Source organism: Fopius arisanus, unplaced genomic scaffold (assembly GCF_000806365.1).
Source record: "Fopius arisanus strain USDA-PBARC FA_bdor unplaced genomic scaffold, ASM80636v1 scaffold00061, whole genome shotgun sequence".
Taxonomy (NCBI): Eukaryota; Metazoa; Arthropoda; class Insecta; order Hymenoptera; family Braconidae; genus Fopius; species Fopius arisanus.
In genome coordinates, this window is record NW_011887800.1 from 705,666 (window position 1) to 733,056 (window position 27,391).

Consider the following 27,391-nt stretch of genomic DNA (forward strand, 5'->3'; position numbering starts at 1 on the left):
AGTTTCCTAATCCATTTCTCGACGACATCCTGTACTTGATCCTTCGGAACACCTCGAAGCCTTGCGAATAAGTACAAATGATCCCAAGTATTCAGGTTCCCCATAATAGCATCTTGCTGAGGACAGTAACCCATTTCTCGCAGATATTCAACACGATGGCTTTCAATATTAAAATTTCTCAACCACATTTGTCCATCATTAGGTATTTCCTCGCCAGTCAGCATTCTGAACGTCGTACTCTTTCCAGCACCATTCACCCCTAGCAATCCGAAACATTCACCCTCTTTCACCCTGAAGCTGATCCCTTTCACTACCTCAAGACTTCTGTATCTCTTGTGTAAATTGTTCACAAGCATTAAATTCTCATTTACATTACTGAAAATTCCATTCCTTCGGTTTTCCACTGCATCGGCAACAACTCTCTTCTCCTTCATCACCAATTCATCCATTTCTGTAGTATTGAATGTTTTCGATTTATTCCTGATAATTCTCATAATGATTCTCTGGAAAAACCGCTGTTCAATTATGAAAATTATTGCAGAGAAAAATAAAAATGAACCTGCCATGTACATCATACTAGTAGCCAGATTTGGAAGAAATTTTAAGTCGTTTTCACCGAAATAAGGAAATGGATTTTTGCAGTCACCATTGGTACATTGTGCCTCACAGCAAGGATCATGAAGGACGCATAAAACATTAGTAAATTCTGAAGTCATTCTCCGACATCTGGCGTTCTTCGATACAACAGTGAAGAAAGTTGAATGTGCATACATAAAACTCAGAAGAGGATACATTTGAACAATTGATGCCACAAAATCCTTGAAGATCTCCATAGAATGATTTCTCAAAGCCATTGAAGTGAGAGTAAGTATCACTTGCAACAATCCTAGTACTACCGGAGCAATTAATTGAAACATTTTAGTAGCAGTCAATGTTTTCTTCAGGAAGCTGAGGCAATAAACAAATGGCAGCATGCTCAACCCAAGGAGAAACATTAGTTCCAAGGATATAAGGATTTCTGTCTCACCGTATAATTTTGTGGCCAGCGCTTTATCCACGATAATCAATACAACTAGTAGTATAAGGCAGGATATTACGTACTGCAAGAAATCGAATACGAACATGCTGACCCAATACGAGAATTTCGAAGCCCCAGTCATAATTTGCAGCTGTTTTACACCACAACGAGCTTCTTCAAGAGGCTGAGTAACATATAAGGCAATGGTCACTGCCATAAACAGTATAATACCACTTGTGGCGAGCCAGCCATCAGCTACCTCTCGTTGAGGAATTGCCCAGATTATTGGGATCTGCTGGACTGAAGCGTCAATAGTGTAGGCATCATTCATGGTTAGAGCCTTCAAAATAGCATTCGACAGAGTATTTAAAGTTACGGGCATCCCTAGATATGCACCGCCCGAGTAAAATCCATTGGCTGTTATATTCATATCCATCTGATAAAACTCAGCAGAAACAATGTATTTATTTCTGTACACTCCGATGTCATCTTTAGCAACCTTTAAAAGAGCATCTGTGACACTTGTAGTCGGCTCTCGAAGAATCTCCGCTCTACCTCCGAACTGACTCATACTTTTTACGTACGTACGGGACAAATCGGAATCTGAAGATTTAACAAAGGCCTGTGGGGAGTCATAAGCATTTAATGTTAAGGAGAGTGATCTCGTTGGATCCGTTGTTCCACTGAATGCTGCCAGCATTACTATACATGCCAAACTGGGTAATAATAATGTCAGCAAGAATGACCAGATATTTTTCCTGCTCGATGTGAATTTCTTCAGCAAAAAGGCAAAAAAACACTGACGAAAATACTCGATGCCTGTTGTCTTTTCTGAGTATTTCATTGGCTCTCTTGATTCAACTCTATCAGCATCCTCTCTCGTCACTCTCAGGAATACTTGCTCTAATGTTATTAACGAAACACTCATTCCAGTGATACCTAAAGCATTTCGGGATGATTCTAGATGATCTAGAGTTTGTGGTAATGATTCCACTTGAGGAATTGTTAGAACCATTTTACCCTCGTCTTGACTCAATAACTGAGCTGAGATTCCAACCTCTTGGATTATTTTCGAAGGGTCACACCATGGTTCGATAGACAGTGTCACTTCCACTTGACCATCTCCGTACAATTTCTTCAGAAACATTGACGTTCCATAGCTCTTCAATTTGCCTGTTTGCATTATTGCTATTCTATCTCCAAGGATATCAGCCTCCTCCATGTCGTGTGTACTTATTATTATCGTCTTTGTACCTCTCATTTTCAGCACAATGTCCCAGACTTCGCGTTTACTCTGTGCATCCATTCCAGATGTAGGTTCGTCCAGTATCAAGACATTTCCATCACCAATCACAGCCATTGCAAGGCACAATCTTCTCTTTTGGCCTCCGGACAACTGTTTAGGAATGACATTCCGCTTGTCCGTTAGATTCATTTTATCTAATAAAGCATTAATTTCCGATTTTAACTCGGTGTTATTTTTATTACGGGCTTTCAGAGTTCCGAAGAAGAAAAGGTGTTGGTAAACTGTTAATTCTGGAAAGACCATGTTCTCCTGGGGGCAGAGGCCGATGTTATTCTTTATGCTGATTGGATCTTGCTGAATATTTTTACCATCGATGAGAACTATACCATCTGTTAAACTTGTTAACCCTGATAGAATCGACATCATTGTCGTTTTACCAGCACCATTGTGACCAAGTAAAGCTGTTATTTGACTTTTGTAAAAATCCATAGAGACTCCCCTGAGTGCCTCAACCTTTGATGATTTCGTCCAACCCCTTGTATATGTCTTTTTCAATCCTCTGATTCTTATTCCTGGCGGAGAGGATCCTCGAGGGACCTCTTCAAATTGTTTGCCGATACAATTTGTTTTATCAAGGTCGATTTTTTTTTCGTCGAGTTGATCATTGCATTTATTTCGGAAACAAGAGAAGGGATTTCGGCTGACTCCGTATTTGCCGGGGTGAATTGCCTGAATGAAAACCGCCAAGTAAAAGTTTAAGAGAATACCGATGATGGAGAAGATCAACATGACTCCAACACTTCCTTCAGCTGGAGCGTGTACTGAACCAATGGTGAACATATTCGACCAGTTGAGACCGATGAGTTTCCTCTCGTACATGCTGATTTCGTCGAACATTCTTTGAAAGAGGATGCCTGGGAATATTACGCCAAGGTACGGGAGGAAGTGTTGAAGAGTATTGGAAGCAGCGTAGGTCGTAGCAGAATTGATTATAATCCAAATCATGAAGGTTATGGAGATTCCTTTAGAAGCTGAAACAGATAATGACGTATTATGTTGGAAACACGGTTGAGATTCGGTTTTTCAGAGATTCGCGCCAGAGAAATCACAAACTTTTCTGCTATAGGGAAAAAACGGAGACTTCACCTGATGGATAAGATAAATGTGATAAGTGATAACTATTCCAATGATTTTCTTAGAAACCCAAAATTTTGGTAACTCCCGAATAGAAATAAATAAATCTGGATGATCGATGGAATACATTATCTGATTGTAAATAATTATCTTCAGTTATCTGATTCTTAGAAGAAATTACGCTTTCAATTAATGATTTCCTGAATTGATGAATTATTATTTTTTAGAATAAATCATATTATAACTGGTGCATTAGCATGAATTTATCTTTACAATTTTATTGGAAGTTATTTAAGTTGTTGTTGTAATTAACTATTTTTTTGTGTTGATTCTAAAAATTAAGAGTGGAGCAATTTTTAATTAGTATATTATCCAAATTTGTCAACTTACGTTTCCAAAAATAAGATGACAAGTGGTAACCGAAGGAAAATACGTGGCAGATATTGACGAACAGGACCAGCCATACAATAAATGGATTTCCACGAGTTAAAAATGGTACAGCATTATTCGGTCCGAAGTATACCATAATTACCACAAATGGAGCTAGATAAAGAGTACTGAATAAGGCTGCACTCAGAAGCCAACTGAAGAGATTCATGCCCGTTGTGACTCCATTGACAGACATGAGAATATTAATCCCAATATGTTTTTCATTAGCCGGGTAAGCCATCTCGATGCAGAGAATAATCAAGAAGATGAATTTGATGATTTCCGAAAAAGCTTGCGTCCCAATGGACATGTCTGCACCCATCTTTGTGTACGGGGGATAAGGCATTTGTTGCATGAAAATCTTCGGTTGCAATTTCTTGAATTGAGAAGAACTTTCTGAAACCCAATCAATGTAGGCTTCATCAACGCATAATTGTAATGCCATAATTGGTGAAAAATTAAATGTATCGGCCAACATTCCATTCTCCTGCGAGTCGTACAAATCCATTCGCAGAGGATCTCTTGATCTGATTTTATATTTAAAATTCGTTGGCACGGAATTTCCACTGAGAGTCTCAAAGATAATTCCTATAGATGTCATGTATGAACTTCTAGAACTGTCACTGATTAAATCCTTCACCATTGTGTCCTCATCAACTGTCCCATTCACTTTCGGCTTGTATTTAAGACATTTTTGTGTCCGCGCCATCAGATCAATCGTCATCCTGTTTTCTGGAGTAAAGCGAATGAGATTTATCCAATTGGTTCGCATCAGAATTTCTTCTTTGGATTTAATTGGATAGTAAGTCGTGGTGTCTACATCTTCTGGTGGTGCACCAGTAAATAAACCAATACTCTGGCCCATGAGAAATAAACCGATTGAAAGAATCACTTGGACTCCTATACTCCGAAACCAACATTTTCCTCGGACTTGAAAATTCTTTTTAACTAGGATGAAGAATATTCTCAGTGTCTCGTTCATGATTTGATGTTCTCCTGACGTGGACTCGAAATTACTGGCACTGAATAACTTGTCGGGCGGTTTCTCCCGGATACTACGTCCACTGTCGGTTTATGTCTTCTCTGAAATGATAAAAATGATAAAAATGATAAAAATGATATAGAAATTGTCACAATGAGGAAGAAGTTGTATGTGTTAAATGTGAGTGTAAGTAGAGATTAGGTAATGTGATAGAATTTACCGGAGCTTCAAAATTATCTCATCACGATATTACGGATTTTACACGGTCAAATTTCAATTTTCTTAGAATTTCAGTCATAAAAAATTAAATTTCTCATTTGTCTTGAAAATTTCAGAAAATTGGATTTTCACGTTAAATAATAGTGGATTTTTCAATCATATCATCGAGTAGTCTCGTCGAATGATCCAAAGAAAAAATAATCAATGAAAAATTTTCAACATTTTCTAATATTCAAGAAATTGAACGATTAATGATAAATTAGTAAAAATTATTTTTTTTTATTGGAAATTGCACGGCAAATTCGAAATTGATGATCTGCACGAATCGAAATTTAAGAGTAAGACTGTGATATTTTCATGGCAATTCAATTTGATTGAGTAGAGTATGCACAGCGTAAATTATTCTGTTGATATTTAGCTCATTGAACTCAGAAGGTATTTGCTGTTTCCTATTGAATTCCCCAACAAATGAACAAGCGTAGGAAAAAATTGGTTAAGGCCCGGATGGACTGTCTGGAAAAGATAATTTACTCCAAAATTGGGACTTCTAATTACTCCGTCAATTAATCGTTTTTTCCGATAATTGTTAGCTAGCGGCCTAGTTATTGACAACCGCTAGAACGCTAGCTAACAATTATTGAAAAAAACGATTAATTGCCAAAGTAATTAGGAATCCGAATTTCGGAGTAAATGATCTTTTCTAGATAATCCACCCGAGCCTTAAAATACTTTGACGGGAGAAATCTCAATCAAATAAATTCAACAGTAAAATCTTCACAAAAATCTATTATACTTTTGTAATTGATTTTGTTGGGTTAAAAATAAAACCGGGACTTCAAAAATTTCCAGGAACGATCATCACGCAAGGTTGTGATAACACAATGACGCACTGATATGGTTTGGGTTGCCTACCTAAGTTGCCTTCTAAGAAGTAGATAAAAAAAAATGTCCCACACATCTTTAACGCGTTAAAACCCACCCAACTTAATAGATCATAGGAAAATTAACATTTGTCTATTATTTCTGTGGTTTATTTCGTCCCGAATTCTAGGATTTGTGGTTGAATGATTAGACTGGAGAGTGAGGAAAATCGCAATCGAAATATAAGACCACTCCAATGATGAGCTCATTTTAATTTAAAAAAAATTGCCATTAATATTCTTTAACGAGTGTAATTTCCCTGATTCATTTTACTGCGGTATTTCAGTTTCTGTCATTTTTTTAAAGAATCAATTTGTAATATTTTTAGTTGATAATTAAAAAATTAAGTTGCTTCGCCAGTAAACAGAATAGAAACACTGAATTACTCAATTTTCACTTGATGTAATTAAAAAAAATATAACCACATGGCCTTATCAGTAATTTTGTTTAAAAGATGAGTCATTCTTGTGTAATATCATCCATATTTGTTTATCACAGGTTACACACGTGCCACGCAACAATTTCAAATAAAAATGTATCGATTCTTGACCTAGATTTTCATACTCGGTATGTAGGAGTACACCATTAAAATAATGAAAAATTTATAAACAAAATTCATTCGTACTCGACTGTCAACCCGGTTATCACCGATACTGACACTGCGGTAGACTAGAGTCTCGTCACTAGACCATCCTGTCTTGTTAGAGTCATTTGTATATTTATTTCCTCGTTCCTCGTTTGCTATTATTGATGACGAACTATTCCTAGAATTGTCTGTTCGGATAAGAATCAATTCCAACTAAGGTAATCAAATCTCGTAAAGTATTGACATGCGATTATCGAAATCTTCGAGATTTGTTTCCAAGAAAGTAGAGATTGTTCCCAAAATTTTATTTTTAATTTTTTGCATATGAAGAATTCTTTGTCGAGAGTGTAAGATAGGAATTTTAAAGTTTGGAGGTAATTTGATATCACTGCACTCAAAAAATATCCATTTTCAATAAGTTTCCTGTGGATATTATATATTATATTATATATTATATATTATATATTATATTATATAGATATTATATTCCTGTGGATGGTTGATTAATAACAAAGGTGTTGATGGGAACTAACAGTAATATGTAATCTTAAATTATTCATGAATGACAGCTTGTTGTGCTCTCACCCGGGTTGCTAAGCGAACTGGCTGATCTCAACTTCCTAGTGGAAGACTCCACCGTATTGCTCGTCATTTATTTATGAAAATGATCACAGGCAACGTCGCCCAGGTTCGAAATGTCTTCTCCGAAAGTTTATACTAATAATTTCTTCACGTCCACAAATTCATTTGGAATGGATCTCTTCCGGTTTCTATATTTTTTTGGAGATTTTTGGAATTAACAAAAAAAATTAATAACTGTAAGAGGCAATATAAGACAAATGATCGATTTTTAATTTTACTCACTCAAGTGATTCCTAAAAAAAATCGTAAAAATAATTCAAAAGATACATAAAAAAACTGTTTTTTCCTCAACTTCTCATAAATTGAAAAGAAAATTTCTGAATAGAGATAAGCCCCGAAAAAGCAAAAAAAAAAAAAACAAAAAAGGCATGACGGGAAGAGTGAAGGGCTTGACACCCGCTAGTGACGTCGGGCCCAAAACCGGGACCCCAAGGGTGAATGGACAGAGACGGAGGACAATTAGACATTCCGGCCTTGACCTGCCAATTGGACACTCCTTTGACTGTCCTCCACCATTGCATATTTACGTATACTATTGTCGCGTGATATCGGAGCTTGTATTATCCTGTATCATATTCAATTTATTAAATTACATTCTTTAAATATTTAAAATCCAATACTGACTGACGGATCATCAATAAATGTACGCTTCTTGTAGTGGGCACGTGTATGGAAATCGTGAAGAAAAGATTAGATTCTCAGAATTTAGAAATTTTAAAATACTTTACTGCTATTTGTACAATTTTACATGCTTATTTTTAATCTTGTTACTACTACATTGGTATAAATACAGAGTGCAAAAAAATTCGTAGTCGTCGTTGTAGTTTAAGATACAGGCCAGAGAGAAAATTCACTGACCTGTTGGAGTGAACAAAAAGTTAAACTGGTGCTTCCGTATGATTTTGCTTGTGTAGTTCTTCATGTACGTATCCATTATTTAATTGTCCACCAACAGATAATCGGGCGAATTGGATGAATAATTGCTCGAGTGTTGAAGAGAGAACAGCAAAATCTTCGATACAACTGTAATCATTCTTCAACTCATGGAGCAGTGAATACATCTGCGTCCAAGTGGCTATGGAATCCGTAACATGGTAGTTGAGAAAACCTGAATTTTCATCTGTTAATTTACACCTTAGATTGATCTCGATTTTCTTTTTGATATCCTCGACGTCGTCATAAGTTCGATTGGGGAACAGTTTCACGTGAATATTGTAACCAGCGCCGAAGCGTTGCTTCAATTCTTGACTAGCACCAACGCAGACTAACTGACCTTTCACCATAATAACGAGGCGATTGCACAATACCTCGCACTCCTCCATACTGTGTGAAGTCAGAATAATTGATTGTCCAGAGGCTTGGCAGATTTTCAGTGTATTCCACAGTGATCTTCTAGCTGCTGGATCCACACCAGTCGTCGGTTCATCCATCAGAACTAAAGATGGATTACCAATAAGTGCAATTGCAATATTCAATCGTCTTTTATTACCACCACTGTACGTATTGCTGGGTTGATCAGCACACGCTGTCAGATTGAGTTTCCTAATCCATTTCTCGACGACATCCTGTACTTGATCCTTCGGAACACCTCGAAGCCTTGCGAATAAGTACAAATGATCCCAAGTATTCAGATTCCCCATAATAGCATCTTGCTGCGGACAGTAACCCATTTCTCGAAGATATTCAACTCGACTGCTTTCAATATTAAAGTTTCTCAGCCACATCTGTCCACCATTCGGCATTTCTTCTCCAGTCAGCATTCTAAATGTCGTACTCTTTCCAGCGCCATTCACCCCCAGCAACCCAAAACATTCACTCTCTTTCACCCTGAAACTTATCCCCTTCACCACATCGAATTTACCATACCTTTTCTTCAAATCATGAACTAAGAACACGTTCTCGCTTTCACCATCGTTAATAGAATTGATTTTCTTTCGCACTTCGTCAGCAACAATTGTTCTTTCCTTCTTCACCAATTCATCCATTTCAGTAAAGACATCTCTTTGGAAATGTTTTCTTACTATCTTCCTAACAATTCTCTGAACAAGCCGCTGTTCAACTATGAAAATAATTCCAGAGAATAAGAAGAATGAGCCTGTTAGATAAATCATACTGGTAGAGAGATTCGGAGAAGTTTTAGCAGGATTATCGTCGAAATAAGGGAATGGATTCTTGCAGTCACCATTAGTGCACTGTCTTCCACAGCATGGATCCTTGATGATGCATGAAACAGTGATGAATTCATCAGTCATCCTCCGGCATCTTGCATTCTTCGATACCACAGTAAAGAACGTTGCATGTCCTTGTATGAAACTCAAAAAAGGAAATACTTGAAAGAGTTTACTCTGCACATGTCTAAAACCCTTAAATATTTCATTATCCCACTTCATCTCAACAGTAGTTAGTATCATTTCCATCAATCCCAAAACTGATGGAGCAACACTCTGGAAAATCATAGTAGCATTCAACGACTTCCTTAGGAAACTGATGCAATAAATAAACGGTAGCATGCTCAATCCGAATAGCAGCATGAGCTCGGCAAATACAAGGATCTCAGTTTCATGGTAGAATTTCATTTCCAATGACTGGTCGACTAGTACGAATGAAGCTAGAAGGAGTAGAATCGACAGTACATATTGGATGTAATCAAATAAGAACATGCAGGCCCAATATGCTAATTTCGAAGCCCCAGTCATATTTTGGAGCTGTTTGATTCCAGACCGGGCTTCTTCCAGAGGCTGAGTTATATGCAAACCTATAGCTGGTGCTAGGTAGATAATTATGGCAACAGTTATCATCCAACCATCAGCCACGTCCGTTTGTTGAATGGCCCAGGATGATGGAATTTGCTGGATCGAAGCTTCAATTTTGTGAGATTCATTTTCAGTGACAGCTTTGAGAAAAGCATTCGATAGAGTGTTCAGTGTTATGGGAATTCCCAAATACGCTGTTCCTGAGTAAAATCCATTAGCTTTCATATCCGCACCAGTTCCATTAATCTCCGCTGAAACAATGTATTTATTCCTGTACTTTCCGATATCATCGTCAGCTGCTTTCAAGAGGGCATTCGTAACACTCATTGACTTCTGGGAGATTATCTCAGTCTCTCCACCGAATTGATTAACACTTTTTGCGTACATGTTATCCACAGCATTGTATGGAGATTTGATCAAAGCTGACGGAGAATTGTAGGACTTCAGTGTCAATGAAATTGGTGTACCTTGTTTCGGTCTTCCTGCGAATGCTGTCAACATTATTGTACACGCTAAGCAGGGGAGTAATAAACTCAACCAGAATAGCATCATATTTTTCTGTATTGATGTGAATTTTTTCTGGAAAAAGGCAAAGAAGCACTGGCGCAAATACTCCAGGCCTGTTGCTTTCCCTGAGTATCCAATCTGCTCTTTCGACTCAACTGTATCAGCATCATCTCTAGTTACTCTCAGGAATACTTGCTCCAACGTAATAATGGAAACACTCATTCCAGTGATACCTAAGGTCTTTCGTGAAGATTCCAAATGATCCAGAGTTTGTGGTAATGATTCAACCTGGGGAATTGCCAATACCATTTTACCCTCGTCTTGATTCAATAATTGAGCTGAGACTCCAATCTCTTGAATTACTTTCGAAGAATCACACCATGGTTCTACAGATAATGTCACTTCAACCTGACCGTCTCCGTACAATTTCTTCAGAAACATTGATGTTCCGTAGCTTTTCAATTTCCCTGTGTGCATTATCGCTATTCTGTCTCCAAGGATGTCGGCCTCCTCCATGTCGTGGGTGCTTATTATTATGGTTTTTTCACCCCTCATTTTGAGAATAATATCCCAAACCTCGCGTTTACTTTCTGCATCCATTCCGGAGGTTGGCTCATCCAATATCAAAACGTTACCATCACCAATCACAGCCATCGCAAGGCACAGTCGTCTCTTTTGTCCTCCTGATAACTGCTTAGGTGTGAAATTTCGTTTCTCCGTGAGATTCACCTTCTCCAATAAAGTATCTATTTCCGAATTCAATTGGTTTCTTGTTTTGTTACGGCTTTTCAGAGTTCCGAAGAAGAAAAGTTGTTGATGGACTGTCAATTCTGGAAAGACCATGTTCTCTTGTGGGCACAGACCAATATTGTTTCTTATGGTGGATGGGTCTCGCTGGATGTTCTTACCATCGATGAGTATTGCACCCTCAGTTAAATCAGTTAAACCTGACAAAATGGACATCATTGTTGTTTTGCCGGCGCCATTGTGACCAAGTAGAACTGTTATTTGACTTTTATAAAAATCCATGGAGACCCCTTTCAATGCATCAACTTTAGACGGTTTTATAAAGCCTTTCGTGTATGTTTTTTTCAAATCTCTAATCCTTATTCCTGCCTCGAATGTCCCCTCAGGAATTTGTTCAAACTCTGTCCTGCTGTTTATTCTCCCAAAATCTATCTCTTTCTCGTTGTATTCCATATTTCTATCATGTCGAAAACAGGGGATTGGATTTCGGCTTACTCCATATTTACCTGGGCGGACTGCATAAGTGTAAAGAGCCATGCAGAAGTTGAAGAGAATGCCAATGATGGAGAAGATCAACATGACTCCAACACTTCCTTCACTTGGCACATCTGCTGAGCTGACTGTAAACATATTGGACCAACTGATGCCCACGAGCTTGCTCTCGTAGACTGTTATTTCCTCGAACATTCTCTGCAAGAGGATCGATGGGCATATCAAACCGATGTACAAGAAGGTGTGTCGAATGGCAGCGGAGGTAGCGAAATTGGAAATATTATTCAGTACGGCGAGGAACACGAAAGTTGCAAAGATGCCATTTGATGCTGAAACAAATAATACGAAGTTACATTAATTCGTGAGGTAGTAACTCATGAAAAGATCATATCTACGATGAGGAAAATGGTAAACAAAATCGGGTCATTCGTGAGTTATGAATTTTTCGGGAGAATTGTTGAAAAACGATCAATGATATCCATAGATTTTATTCTTGCATAAGAAATCGCATTGTGATTTCAAAATTGGTGATCTCGCCATAATCCACAAATTGTTAAAAAACATTAAATAACATTAAATAACATTGTTCTTCAAGATAAAAAAAAATAGCATAATTTGATATTTTAGCTTTCGATATACAGCAGTTCTAGTAATAACGGATTTTATCGAAATTAGACTAAATCAACGAATTTTTCAGTTTTTATGTTCAAACTTCATGGATAGAACTCAAATTGAATTCTCGCAGTTTTTCATTGACATATTATATGCTGATGTTGATATATTCATACTTTCCAAAATTTCTTATGAATTTTTATCAAAAATGTATCCCTGTGTCACCATCATCAATATGATGCATCGATATCTCGAAGAAATAGACTAGTATAATTCCATTTTTAACTTAATTAAAAAAGATGAAAAAATAAATAAATAAATGAGCAAAAGTTCTTTAAAAGTGTTCCCTACTTAACATTATCAGATTAATGAATGAGAAATTTGTTGTAAATCTCAGCAATGAGAGAATAATTTAATTTTATTAATATATTAATTTAACAGCGATGTATCATCGTTAACTTACGTTTCCAGAAATGCGATGACATATGATAACCGAAGGAGATCGTATGGCAGAGATTAACGAGCAGCACAAACCACACAATAAATGGATCCCCAAAAGACAAGAATGGAACAACTTCTGGTGGCATAAAGTGTCTCATGATGATAACAAAAGGAGCTAGGTAGAAAGTGCTGAAGACCGCTGCACTCGTAAACCAACTGAGCAGATTCATCTTCGCTGTAACTCCATTAACAGACATGAGGATATTAATGCCAATATTTTTTTCAATGGCAGGGTACGCGATCTCGATGCAGAGAATGATCAAGAATACGAATTTTATAGTCTCCGAGAAGATTTTTCCTCCAATGGTGGTACCCCTATCGACCTTCGTATAGGGTGGATAAGGCATTTGCTGAATTGAGATTTTCGGGCTGTACTTGACAGCCCCCGAGGAAGTTTGTGAGACCCAGTTGATGTAGGCTTCATCAAGACACAATTGAAGGGGAACTACTGTAGGAGGAAGCATAAGACGATTCGCCATGTTTCCATTTTCCTCTGCATCGTACAAATTGGTCTCCAACGCGCCTTTCGTCCTGAATTTATACTTGAAATTAATCGGTACAGAATCATCGAGTTTTGTTTCAAAAACAATTCCCAAGGATTCCACTGGAACATCTCCAACTTGATCTTGGGTCAGATCCTTCACCATTGTCTGCTCATCGACAGCACCACTGAAGTTGACTGGTGAATTGATTGTGTATTCCGATAAACACATGCTCGTGTATCTTATCAAATCGATTGTTGCACTTGTTTCTGGCGTAAAGCGAAGTATGTTCAACCTGCAGGTTCGATTCTGCAGACTCTGCTTAGATTGAATCTCATGATAATTCATGTTGTTCAGTCCACATCGATAATTCAGTATATTTTGCTTGGATTGAATCTCATGATAAGTTATTTTATTCACATACTTCGCTGAATTATCAGATAACAGTCTAATAGTCTGTGCGATAAGGAAGAAACCTATTGGAATTATAATTTGGACTACGATGGTGCGAACCCAGCATTTTTTGCGGACGTGCCAGTTCTTCATGAGGAGAATGAAGAATATTCTTATTGTTTCATTCATTATTTGAGTTGTGCTCGGTTCAATTTCCTGAAGATTGATTAAATTCCTCCCTGGCCAGGTGGCCACAAGTCGGAGTGGTTCGATGTGTTATCTGAAATCGGAAGTCATTAGTAGTAATACCTCTGCCCATTATGGAGTTTCTCATAGGTACATTATTTAGCGAAGAATGTATTGAGTTTTGCAGGACTTTGAATTATACTTTACATGCTTGTTCTACCCAGGAAAGACGGGGAAATACCGGATTCATTCAAAAGATCAATTAATCCTGTTACATGTTTCGAGCTTCGACTGATTTTCCCATTCTTTATCCCTAATTTCTTAATCACAATATAATAAAATGAGCAGTTTTTAAACAACTATTCATTAACTATTGATATCGAATTAGATTTAGTGGTGACTAGAATGTCAGAAAACTCCAAAAGTTGTGATTAAATGAATGCTGACTTATACCTTGTCTCCTAGCCGGAAGAAATTGCATTCAATGGATTAATTCACTGAAAACTCTCCCATGACGTATTTCAATCACAAAATGAATCACCTTGAAAACTCATTGTGAAAAACATCCAAATAATCAGCGTTGCTCAACTTCACCTTTAACGTTGAATCGTTAATCTACAAAAAAATCTACTTCAATATCGGCTAACTAATGCTATCATTCGCTATCGCAGAACTTGAGAATCTTTATCGTGGTAACCACTTCCATTAACAATGAAAACGTCAGAAAAATCTAATGATAAAGCCCGATGCATTGCAAACTGGGTAAGCGTTCAACATCGAATGCGATTGCGGAAACATTGGAGTGATATGACCTGTGTTTCATGAAAGAGTGAGTCACGTGTGTGCAATATCACTGCATTATTGTTCACCATTTGAAAGTAACAGGAAAATCACGCAAAAATTTCAAATGCACTTGTGAAAATTTATGCCGAATCCCCGCAATGAGTACGCTAAGAATTTTATTGCGAATTTATAATTCAAATCCATTCGTACCAAATCGTTGACACCGATCGGTTGCTGCGACCAACACTGTCATTGATTAGATCATCGCACCTGTTTATATGCCAAGCCTCTGAGGCCCTGCTGGCCCCTATCAATGTTATCAAACATTTCCTTATTTTTTCTCCCATATAGGATATCTAATCATGACTCTATTTACTCGGAAGCAAGTAATTTGTATTCCATAAAAAATCGGTATTCAACATTATCATTATAATCGTAACTCATTGGAGGGTCTAGATGCCTTTGCAGAAAATTCTGTAATTTACGTGGACTCTCAATGAAAACATGAATATTCAGTACCAAATACCGCTGAATTGTTCCATATTTCATAGCGAATCAATGACTGCTTGGAAGTGGCTAATGCATATTTCAATAAACGTTGATATGGCACGTACAAAAAATACACGTCACAAGGATTTTCCCAATGTTTGGTAATATATGTTACGAATTTGTTGATATTTTTCTGTATATGATTATGATTTCCTATAAATATAAATATGTTGGCATATACAGTTATATATCAATATTGATTATTAAATTATTATATGGACACTTCTGTGGTAATTATATACTGAACTACATATATGTTGGAGTATATGATTTTATATATTTTTGTGATGGAAATGATGGTGATTTTAGATATGATCATTATAATCTTAACTCATGTCAGATTCTTAAGTATTTTTTTGTATAAGAATTTATAAGAGAATAGATGCAGAAATTCTGTAATTTACTTAAGGGCCGGATGGAGTATCTCGGAAAGATAATTTACTCCAAAATTGGGATTCCTAATTACTCCGCCAATTAATTGTTTTTTCCGATAATTGTTAGCGAGCGTTCTAGTCGTTGACAACCGCTAGAAAGCTAGCTAACAATTATTGAAAAAAAAAACGATTAATTGCCAGAGTAATTAGGAATCCCAATTTGGAGTAAATTATCTTTTCCAGATAATCCAACCGGTCCTTAAATTTTTCTCGGACATTGTGACCAACACTTCTTCCTGTGAAGTAGGAAATAAGCGGAAAATTTAATCTTTCGTTATATTCTCGCGCCGTTTAGCTAAAATTACCGGTTTTTTGAGGTGTCTGAGAAATTTTTAATTGGATTGACGCAAAAAATATACAGAATTCAATGATCGTGCAATAATTTTCCTGCATTCTTTCTGAATTTTTCAAAAATTCTTAAACTTTTATTCAAAAAGTGCGGAAAATTATTGCACGCTCCAGAAACATCATGTTATAAGATAATGATAAAATGCAACAACAGTTTTTTTTTCGGATTAATGCGATCAACAATCTGTTAGAAAACTCCAAAAACCGGTGATTTCGGAGATAACTTAACGATGGCCTTAATTAATAATTATTAATATATTATTAATTAATGATATTTATTAATTAATGATAATAAAACTGCGGGTATTTATTCTTAATCATTGCCTGGATATACAATAAATAATTCTAAAAGTACCACTGCAGCTCAAGTTGAATAAAAAATTTCAGGGAAGTGCATAAATAAAATCGATTTTTTTTCGATTTCTATTTCCATTTTCCAGTACTATTTTCTAGCAGTGTAATCACACCAGTTTTTGGCGAACCATGAGAAAGATTAAATAATAAACAGATGTGAGAGTAGTAGAAATCGATTAATGAACCGCCCCTTCAATTTCCGAAATTATTATGACTAGGAAAAGCATATTAAACCGTTAATTCGACTTACCCTATTAAAATTTCAGCACTTTGTATAATTCTTGATTCACAAACACTGGATTCCTGGACGGGTAGAATGGTGAGATCTAGCCAATTAGTCTTGATCATCATCGCCATATACTCTAACAGAGTCGAAGCGATGGAAAATAACCATTGGGAAAAAAAATTTCAGGATGTACGACAGAATATCATTGTAAAGCTAAAATTTGTAACGTAGTAGAAATATTTTATTTCGTGTTATTTTCACTCTACGTTAAGTGGAAATATATATTAAGGAGTTATGGCCCATATCTTTTCCTTTTAACAGTTTTTTAAAAATTCTAGAGAAACGGTCGACAAAATTGACGTAATAAAATATTGTTTTTAAGTTTTATTATGATTCATGGCTGCACAAAGTTCTATTTTTTCATCGTAGAAGAATTTTCCAAGGTTCTCAGTTATGCTTGCAAAAATTTCCAAAACTTTACCATAAATTCACGGAAATGAATGCAGACTACGAAAATTTGCGAGTCATTGATAAATTATAAAACCTAGAAACGGTCTATTTTTTCACGTCCATGTGATCCAGAATTTCCCAGGAATTAAAAAAAAAAAACATGAATAATGAGAAGATGTCTACAATAACTCTGCAAATTAATTCAGTTTCGGCAATCTTAAAATCGTATATAGGCTAAAGGAAGATCGAGATAATATGACTGTACGAGTTATCTAATCTTCTTTGGCAGTGCATACCTGTGTACACTGAGTAAAGCCAGTAAGTTTACCAGTAAGTCATGATTCTACCAATAAAGTTCTCAACAAGCAATTCCCGAAAAGAAATAGTGTAGGGTTTGAACATGAGTCTCAAACATGAATAATTACTCTGCTTTCAACAATAACGAGACACTTGGCTCATTAAATTAAATTATTTACACAAGAAACTGCCTTTTCCGATAAAAATAATAAAGACTCCATCAAGAATTATTTCCTTCGTAAGTTATCAGTTTGTTACCCTATTATTGATATCATATTATTTAAGAATCTTTTTTTGTAATTGAATTGAATAATTGCAATACGTAAATGTTCGATAATTACCGGCCAATTAATTAGCACCGAATATTTTTTGAGAATAAATATCTGACAGTATTTGATAACAGTGGATAGAAATTCCATTTCTCATTTGAGTAGAGAATATTTTCGTTTTAAGAACTCAGATTATTTTTAAGATAACAATTTTTAATTTTCACTCACACAAAATATTTAGCACAATTTTTTTTCTGGCAGTTTAACAGATGATTTATTTGACACAAGCAAGACTTCGCTGAAAACTCCTGTTTTACTCCCAGTGTACATGAAAATGCTTTTAATATGTTTAGTATTTTTTTCGGAAAGTATCAATTAAATGAAAAGTCCCCGAGAAGAGAATTTATAAAATAATTATTGGTTTTTGGTAGCAATCATTGGGGTTAGATGGTATTTCTTTTAAGAATGTTTAATACTATTTTCTTTAAGCCACCAATCCTATAAACACATGATGCACTTACGATTTAGAAATGATCATTTTAAATAATTTCCCGAAGGTACTGCAAGTATTTAATGAATTTCATGATAGAGGCTATGAATTTCGAATGCATCCAACAAAATGATGTCGAATGCTCTATTTTATTAATACATTTGGTGAGAGCTATTTTTGTATTAGATCATGGTAGGTATAGTAAATTGTCTAATGACGTTGAAAGCATTGGAATTCATTGAAGCTGAATCGTAAAATGGAAATTTGTCGGGTGAAGTCGGAAGTTGATGGACATACGAAGGCTTTTTTCATTCAAATGATCTTTGGGCTGAGATTGCAATGTCAATAATTCAATACTACATTTTCGTATGATTGTGGGAAAGTTTTTGGGCTTGAGGGAGGTTTATAGCATTTATAGAAGGCGTGTAAATTTTCTAGTGATTGCCCTTTTATTATGAATGATTTGACTCATAAATTATGAGAAACATGAAGTGCTTACGATAAATGAGCATTCATTTATCTGGCTTCAAGTTTCGAATTTTTACATTTTGATGTCGAGTGAGCGAGTTATCATTCTGTCGTTATCATTAATCGAATCATCACTTAATCCGACAAAAATTTATTGGTTTATCCGATGACGCTGTGGACGTATGATTCCACGTATGATTTTTGTGTTAAAGACCGGTTGGATTATCTAAAAAAGATAATTTACTCCAAAATTGGGATTCCTAATTACTCTGGCAATTAATCGTTTTTTTTAAATAATTGTTAGCTAGCGTTCTAGTGGTTGTCAATGACTAGAACGCTAGCTAACAATTATCGGAAAAAATAATTAATTGGCGTAGTAATTAGGAATCCCAATTTTGGAGTAAATTATCTTTTCCAGATAATCCAACCGGTCCTTAAATTGAAATTAACTTTACAAACTGATGATAGTTTTCAGTTATAAAAATACCTTTTAACAAACAAAATCCATGAACTCACGATAAACAATCTTGAATATCGGCAAGAGATCATGCATCGAATTTTCTGTTCATATTTATCAATATTAATATAGTTTATAATCTTTTTTATTTACAAATCTAAGGGAAATCTTCTTTCCGTTCATTATACTGAAATTTTCTGAACAATAATTACAAATATACAATTAGCAATATTGGAAAGAATACTTGTTGAAGCTATTAAAATTGATGAATTATAATTAATTAATTTCCGAAAACCGTCTTAGGCTCTTAGAAGAATGAACACATTTAATGTCTGTTGCACTGTTGGAAAATTACACTTGGAAGTTCAAGCGATAAATTCCCTGAGTTTTAAATTTATTGAAAATTCAATTGCATTTGAATAGAATTTTCACGGTGAACACTGAACAGTCAAGTTTTCACTGAAAAATCAATTATCATTCAACATAAAAGATCTAAGTTCCTTGAATTTTCTAAGACAAATGAGATATTTAGAAACCGTTTTTAATTGGAATTGACCTCGAAATCATATTGTTACTATTTTAGATGATTTTGATTTCATGACTTGGTGAATGAAATTCCAAAAAATTGAGGTGTCATTATATTCACTAATTAAATTGTGAACACGAGGCATATAAAACAACGGGAGACGACCTTCTCCATAGAGACGTGTAAATATTTTAGCAACAAATACGATTTTTCTGCTCTTATTATCGGGATCGACTATCGCAAATAAATTCGTCCCTCAAGTTTCGTTGCCGCAATCGTATGTTAATTAGCCAGTAGTTTTAAGCTGATTATTACCATCGATTGAATGAATAAAGAAGGTGTCAAATAAAAAATTACTGCTCACCTCTATGGATTGTAAAATTTAAACATGGGCTCGCCTAGTGCTCTTCTGCCACCACTTTTGAGGTGCATTTCCGTTATTCTGGGGAGCATCATCAGGGGCTCTGGCAAATTGGATAAACAATTGCTCGAGCGTCGAAGAGAGAACAGCGAAATCTTCGATACAATTGTAATCGTTCTTCAACTCATTCAGAGTGGTATACATAATTGTCCATGTGGCTTCGGGATCAGTGACATGATATCCCAGGAAGCCAGAATTCTCATCTGTTAATTTACAAATCAAGTGGCGCTCGATTCTTCTCTTGATATTGTCCACATCAGCATAACTCCGATTGGGGGATAGTTTTACATGAATATTGTATCCAGCACCAAAACGCTGTTTCAATTCTTGACTAGCACCAACACAAACTAGCTGCCCGTTCACCATAATAACGAGACGATTGCACAGTACCTCGCACTCCTCCATACTGTGTGAAGTCAAAATAATTGATTGTCCAGAGTCTTGACAAATTTTCAGAGTATTCCACAGTGATCTTCTAGCTGCTGGATCCACGCCAGTGGTCGGCTCATCCATCAGAACTAAAGATGGATTACCAATAAGTGCAATTGCAATATTCAAACGCCTCTTGTTTCCTCCACTGTATGTGCCACTGGGTTGAGCAGCACACGCCGTAAGATTAAGTTTTCCAATCCATTTCTTAACTGTATCATGTACTTGATTCGCTGGAACACCACGAAGTCTTGCAAATAAATACAAATGATCCCAAGTATTGAGTGTATCAATAATGGCATCTTGCTGAGGACAATAGCCCATCTCCTGCAGATATCTGGTTCGATTGTTTTCAATATTAAAATCCTTCAGCCATAACTGTCCACCATTAGGCAGCTCCTCCCCAGTCAGCATTCTAAATGTCGTACTCTTTCCAGCTCCATTCACCCCGAGCAAACCAAAGCATTCACCCTCTTTAACCCTGAAACTTATTCCTTTCACTGCTTCAAGAGCCCCATAATTTTTTCTCACATTGTGAACTAGAAATATATTTTCATTTTCTTCCTCAAAGATCCCATTGAGCTTCTTATTCAACTCATCAGCAACGACTGCCTTCTCCTTCATTACCAACTCGTCCATTCCCATAGTATTCGCTTTCCACGCCTTTCTTCTTCTGATTTTCATCATAATTCTCTCAACAATCTGCAGTTCAATCAAAATAATAATTGCGAAAAACAATACAGACGATCCTAGCAGATACATCATACTAGTGAAGAGACTTGGAACTTCTTCGAAGGGGCTCTTAACAAAATATGGAAATGGATTTTGGCAATCACCATTGGAGCACTGTGCATCGCAACACTCATCAAAACTGATGCATGCCACCTCAATCAATTCATTAGTCATTCTTCTACACCTTGCGTTTTTCGATACTACTCCAAAGAATGATACGTGTCCATAGGTGAAGCTCAAATATGGAAACAGTTGGAAGAGCCTACTCTGAATCTTTCTGAAGATCTTAAAAGTGTTATTATCCCATGAAAATGTCACAGCAACGAGAATCATCTCCACAAACCCCAGAATCAGTGGTGCAACACTTAAAACATTGATCGTAGTATTCAGTGTCTTCTTCAGGAAGCTAGACATGTAGACAAATGGTAGCATACTCATTCCAAACAGTATCATCAACGCAAAGAACACAAGAATCTCAGTTAATCGGTAGAAATGAGTGGCCAGTGATATATCAACTATGATGAATGAAGCCAGAAGCAGTAAACTTGATATAATGTACTGCGAAAAATCGAGTAAAAATATAGAAGCCCAGTATGCGATTTTCGAGGCACCAGTCATGTTCTGCAGCTGCTTGATTCCTGAACGAGCCTCCTGCAGGGGTTGAGTGACATACAGCGCAATTGCTGGGGCTAAAAACACAATGATTGCTAGAGTTATCATGGGCCCATCCACGGCCTCACTTTTGTCAATCTCCCATGAGGAAGGCAGCTGCTGAGCTGATACTTCGATCCTGTAAGACTCGTCATCAGTCAGGGCTTTCAGAATAGCATTAGACAGTGCATTTAATGCTATCGGGATTCCTAGATAAGCAGTCCCTGAGTAGAATCCATTGGCTTTCATAATATCACCAGTTCTATTGAACTCAGCAGAAGTAATGTATCTATTTCTATAGATTCCGATGTCCCTCAAAGATGCTTGCACCAAGGCATCAGAAACACTCAAATGTTCCGGGTCAATTATATCAGTCTTACCGCCGAATTCTCGGACTCCAATTCCGTACATGTGAGCCAAATATGGATTCGATGATGCGACGAATGCTCTAGGATGGCTGTAAGCCTCCAAGGTTAACGAGGTGGGACCATCACGAGGTCCTTTCTCTCCAAACGCCATTATCATCATAGTACATGACAAACAGGGCAACAGTAAGCTCAACCAACAGGTCCAAGGATTTTTCCTCATAAATGCCACTTTCTTTATCACAAAAGCTCTGAAGCACTGCGTGAAGTATAAGAAACCTGTGATCTTGTGAGAGGATCGGATCTGATCATTAGCATCCACTTCGTCAGTGTCTTCTCTAGTTACTCTCAAGAACACCTGTTCCAGGGTGATTATAGAAACACTCATCCCAGTGATTCCCAATTTTTGCTTCTGAGATTCTAGTTTATCCAGGGCTTCCGGTAGTGATTCTGCCATCGGAATGGCAAACACCATTTTACCTTCATCTTGGTTGAGTAGCTGAGCTGAAATTCCTATCTCCTGGATGATTTTCGAAGAATCACACCAAGGTTTCACGGATAATGTAACTTCCACCTGACCGTCCCCGTACAACTTCTTCAAAAACATTGAGGTGCCGTAACTCTTCAATTTTCCTGTATGCATTATCGCTATTCTGTCACCAAGGATATCAGCCTCCTCCATGTCGTGAGTGCTAATTATTATCGTTTTCTCACCACGCATTTTGAGGACAATATCCCAAACTTCTCGTTTACTCTCAGCATCCATTCCGGAGGTCGGCTCATCCAGGATCAATACGTTGGCGTCACCAATTACAGCCATCGCAAGGCAGAGTCTCCTCTTCTGACCCCCTGATAACTGCTTTGGAATGAAATTACGTTTTTCTTCAAGATTAACTTTGTCCAGTAGAATCTCTATTTCTTCTTCTAATTCTTGTTTAGATTTTTTCCCTGCTTTGAGGGTTCCAAAAAAGTGGAGCTGCTGATAGACCGTTAGATCAGGAAAAACCATATTCTCTTGGGGACATAAGCCGATGTTGTCTTTTATGGCGTCAGGATCTCGTCGGATGTTTTTTCCATCGATGAAGACTATACCTTCTGATAAGCTTGTTAGACCTGAGAGAATAGACATCATTGTGGTCTTACCTGCGCCATTGTGACCCAGGAGAGCTGTTATTTGGCTCTTGTAGAAGTCCATTGACACTCCTCTCAGTGCGTACACCACTGAATTCCTGAACCAACTTGTTGAATAGACTTTCTTCAATCCTCTGAGTCTTATTCCTGGCTCCAATCCACCTTCAGGGACATCTTCGAATTCTCGTTTTGTTATTTTAGTCTTTTCGAAGTCTATTTTGTTCTCGTCATCTTCAACTTTGTGACGCTTTTGGAAGAAGAAGAGGGGATTCTGGCTGACTCCGTATTTTCCTGGACGCACTGCGTAAACATACACTGCCATGTAGAAATTGAGAATGATACCGATGATTGAGAAGATTAACATAACTCCGATGCTCCCTTCAGCTGGGGCATCCAGAGTCCCCGTTGTGAACATATTGGACCATTTTGTACCAATGAGCTTGCCCTCGTAGATCGTTATTTCTTCGAACATGCGTTTTAGCAGAATGTTTGGACAGATTACACCCACGTACAGAAGAAAATGTCGAAATGCCACACCAGTGGCGAAACGAGCGATGTTATTCAGGATAACCAGGAACATAAAGGTGGCAAATATTCCATGTGAAGCTGAAATTGATTAAAGTCACATGATTATTTCAGGCATTAGTTTCCTAATTGAGGAAGTTAATGTCAAGGACTGCAATTTATTTATCGCGGAGTCAGTGCCTTTGATTAATTATATAGGAAAGTATCGTAATTAAAAATCTCAATGAAAATAAAAATTCCGGGATAAGATGGAAATATGCATCAGCAACTAAAATCTCAATAGAATTTACTCTTTACATTCAACTCTTCCTCACTGATTGTCCGTTCAAATTTCAATCATTCCTCAGTAACTTACGTTTCCAGAAATACGATGACAGATGATATCCGAAGGCAAGGACATGCCAGCAGTGAACAAACAATACCAGCCAGACAATGAACGGATTACCATACGTTAAAAATGGAATGACTTCCGGTGGCATGAAATGTTTCATAATCAGTACAATTGGAGCTAGATAACAGGTGCTGAAAATGGCTCCACTTATTAACCAGCTGAAGAGATTCATTTTGGTGCTGACTCCATTGACAGACATCAGGATATTGATTCCAATGTATTTTTCATTAGCAGGGAAAGAGATCTCCACGCACAGAATTATTAGGAAAATAAATCGTATGATCTCAGCGAAAGTCTCTCCCCCAATTGCAGTTCCCTTATCGACCCTCGTGTAAGGTGGATAAGGCATCTGTTGTATTGAGATTTCAGGCGTATACTTTTGTACTTTCGAGGAACTCGTGCTGGAAACCCAATTAATAAAGGCTTCATCGAGACACAATTGCAATGGAACAATGGGAGAGCCCATTAGAATGTAATTAGCTAGATGTCCATTCTCTTCGGGATCGTACAATTCCTTCCTGAGTGCGCTACCCATTCTAATCTTGTATTTAAAATGATTTGGTATCGTATCATTAACAACCGTCTCAAAAACAACTCCGAGTGCGTCTACGTGATCTTTATTGAGAACCTGATCCTTCGTCAAATCCTTTATCATCGTGTCCTCATCCGGAGCACCATCGACTTTAGATTCTGGAAGTTGCAGGCATAGTCGTGTGTAATGCATCAATTCTATCGTCGCTGGGTTCTCTGGTGAAAAGCGAACTGTTGTATCTCTGTGAATTGTGTCCAAGATCTTCGCTTTAGGCTCTATTTCATAGTAAGTAGTCGTATTAATGAATTTAGCTGAATTATCAGTCATTAATCTGACTGTTTGGCCAATCAGGAATAGCGCTATTGGGATCAGTATTTGAGCTACCACGGATTGAACCCAGCGCTTCCTACGAACTAGGAAGTTCTTCTTGAGAAGAAGCACAAATATCCCCATGTTTCCTGCCATTTTCGTTTATTTTTATTCAGTTTTGATTGTGATTCATTGCATGAGATAGGACGTGTATGAGGTAGTACGAGAAATAAACAGTACGTGATGAGAGGTCTTTGCTGGCATCTGAAATTGAAAAAAAAACACATGAGATAAGAATTATTATTCAGGTACTGCCGTTTAATGAATTAGTTAAAAAATATCGAGTTTTAATGGCTCTCACTAATTAATTGATTGATTGATTCCGACCGCATGTCCCAATAATGCTATTAATACTCAAGAATTTCTACTTTATTTTCGATTTCGAAAAATATCTATATCTATGGATTATTGACGTGTAGCGAACATTTACACTCTAGGGATTTCAAGTTTTTATCTATTCACGGCCACGACACCATTAAAATATAAAGTCTGTTATTTTCCAGAATTTTATGAAGTTTTCCAATCATTCATTATCCAGTAATCTCTAATCAACTAATTACCGTTGCACATTTCAACAATCGCGAAATTAATAGAAACGTTGATTATTTTTTATAGGAAATATGTTCGGAAGCAATAATAAAGGATGTTTAACCGATACCAACATTATTCAATACAGTCTATTTTTTTTTTAAATATAATAACTGAGAGTATGAATCATATGCAAGTCACATTTTCGACCCTTCGATCGATACATTTTCGCGAGACAATAATTAGTGAAAACACTTGTTTGTAACAGAGTCTTATGGGGAAACTTGACCGCGTTAGCTTTGATTGAAAAGGGCACTAGGATACGCACTCAACATAATAAAAAAGATTCACTCATTTATTTGACGATATGGGGAATATTTTACAGGCGACAAAGATTCGGGTACCCGATACAATACGCGAGGAATTTGTCATTGATTTGTTAAAAGATCTGGAAAAAAGTGGCGGCCATTACGATTGTAACGTGAATCACACTTCGATTTTCAGCCGAAGAAAGAATTGTTTGTCTGAAGTTATGAAAGATAATCGAAAACATGGTGTAGAGTGTCAATTCTTTTGAAATAAAGACTTGACCACTTGTTATGACAAAGCAAAAGTTGAAGAAACAATTGTAATGAGAGTCTTCATGAAATGGGAAGTGATATTTTTTTAATAGCTGGTTAAAATGAGAAAACTCGTTCGTAAATAGATAGTACGAGTGCGAAGAACTGTAAAATGATGGAAAAAAAAGGCCACTGGTAGTTAATATTGTATACCGTCTGGTTGAATTGGTATTCAATACTACGTTCAAAGTCAAATGTTGACGGTGCAAAATATAGTGCGTAGTGTGTTTCTATGGAAACATGAGTCACTTGTCAGCAATTATTATCAAATATCCATGAGGTCATTCTTCGAAATGACAATAAAAATAAGACCAAGCCATCGAGCTGTTCCAATATTTGCTGCTCAATTCTCATGTACGTTCCAGCTGGATAGAAAAATCTACTTAAAGCATGTCACTGAATTAATACATTCTTAGAAACAAAAATTAATTCATACCACGCAAGAGTCCATTACATTGAGTTATCCATAAAAACACTATGTTCTGCCGTTATTTCTGCTTGCCCTTTGTTAACCTACTAACTTTTGAAGTTATCAGTTGTCTGTACCGTTACGTTGGTCTAATCTCAGATTACAGCACAACATTCGGAAAATTAGGATCGATATTATTACATTGAAGTGACGTTTTGTTTCAATGATGTTTTGACACTGAAACTGAACTGCAGCTGCACCCATTCACTACGCCCTCGAATTCTTTAGGCAGGCAACTCAGCAGCTGGCATACATTTCTGACCAATGAATGACGTGAAAGTTGAGTGGGCTAAATCAAAATCTGGCGTATCATCAGTACGTTAAAGCGTCGGATAATATGAAAGTTTTTCCCTTGTCTATGAGGAATACCGTAGAGGGCCCTAATTTATCATATATGTTGCTCTTTCAGGTAGTTCTGATCAAAACCCCGAGCCCAACAGTATCGACGGAGTCACATCGAGGCAGAACACTGCCTAACCCACAGGACCTGAACCTCAGAGCAGGAGACAGAGATTCATGAAGAATTATAGGGGAGATTAGTCGCGCTTATGGCAAATAAGGTATGATACAGGGAGGTATTACCAAGCTTTGATGTCGCCGACACCAAAACAGGGGACAAGTACCTTCAGCTAACGCCTTCTCCTCATGTGCGTTTCGTCCCCACAATTCAGCGATTTCTGGCGTTTACATTTGAATGCCAGTCGAATCGTTTGATTTTTTTTCTTTC

At 36.9% G+C, this 27,391-nt stretch overlaps 3 protein-coding genes across 10 annotated transcripts; all 3 read right to left on the bottom strand.

Annotated features, from left to right (window-relative positions):
• Positions 1–6,717, bottom strand: LOC105268821 (retinal-specific ATP-binding cassette transporter; the record flags this gene model as incomplete). Its single annotated transcript, XM_011308668.1, is given in 3 exon segments — positions 1–3,295; positions 3,789–4,910; positions 6,575–6,717. Coding segments are annotated over 2 exon segments (4,316 nt in total), but the record flags the coding sequence as incomplete, so codon positions are not given.
• Positions 6,718–8,036: 1,319 nt separating this feature from the next.
• LOC105268819 (retinal-specific ATP-binding cassette transporter) lies at positions 8,037–18,443 on the bottom strand. Of its 6 annotated transcripts, none has more exons than XM_011308666.1 (4): positions 18,082–18,443; positions 16,569–16,680; positions 12,752–13,944; positions 8,037–12,005 (listed from the first exon to the last, which is right to left on the bottom strand). In XM_011308666.1, exons 3-4 carry the CDS (start codon positions 13,851–13,853, stop codon positions 8,056–8,058), a joined length of 5,052 nt encoding a protein of 1,683 aa, XP_011306968.1. In that variant the 5' UTR covers positions 13,854–13,944; positions 16,569–16,680; positions 18,082–18,443; the 3' UTR covers positions 8,037–8,055. The 6 variants fall into 6 exon arrangements, with proteins under 6 accessions (XP_011306968.1, XP_011306969.1, XP_011306964.1 ...); XM_011308667.1 differs by lacking the exons at positions 16,569–16,680; positions 18,082–18,443 and adding exons at positions 14,392–14,465; positions 14,844–14,895; XM_011308662.1 differs by lacking the exons at positions 16,569–16,680; positions 18,082–18,443 and adding exons at positions 14,304–14,465; positions 14,844–14,895.
• A 450-nt stretch (positions 18,444–18,893) lies between these two features.
• On the bottom strand, positions 18,894–26,886 carry LOC105268818 (ATP-binding cassette sub-family A member 2). 3 transcript variants are annotated; one of them, XM_011308659.1, is made up of 4 exons: positions 26,632–26,886; positions 26,349–26,560; positions 24,111–25,251; positions 18,894–23,836 (listed from the first exon to the last, which is right to left on the bottom strand). In XM_011308659.1, the coding sequence occupies exons 3-4, from the start codon at positions 25,141–25,143 to the stop codon at positions 19,884–19,886; spliced, it is 4,986 nt and encodes a 1,661-aa protein (XP_011306961.1). In that variant the 5' UTR covers positions 25,144–25,251; positions 26,349–26,560; positions 26,632–26,886; the 3' UTR covers positions 18,894–19,883. The 3 variants fall into 3 exon arrangements, with proteins under 3 accessions (XP_011306961.1, XP_011306960.1, XP_011306962.1); XM_011308658.1 differs by lacking the exon at positions 26,349–26,560; XM_011308660.1 differs by lacking the exons at positions 26,349–26,560; positions 26,632–26,886 and adding an exon at positions 26,048–26,275.
• Positions 26,887–27,391: the final 505 nt, after the last annotated feature.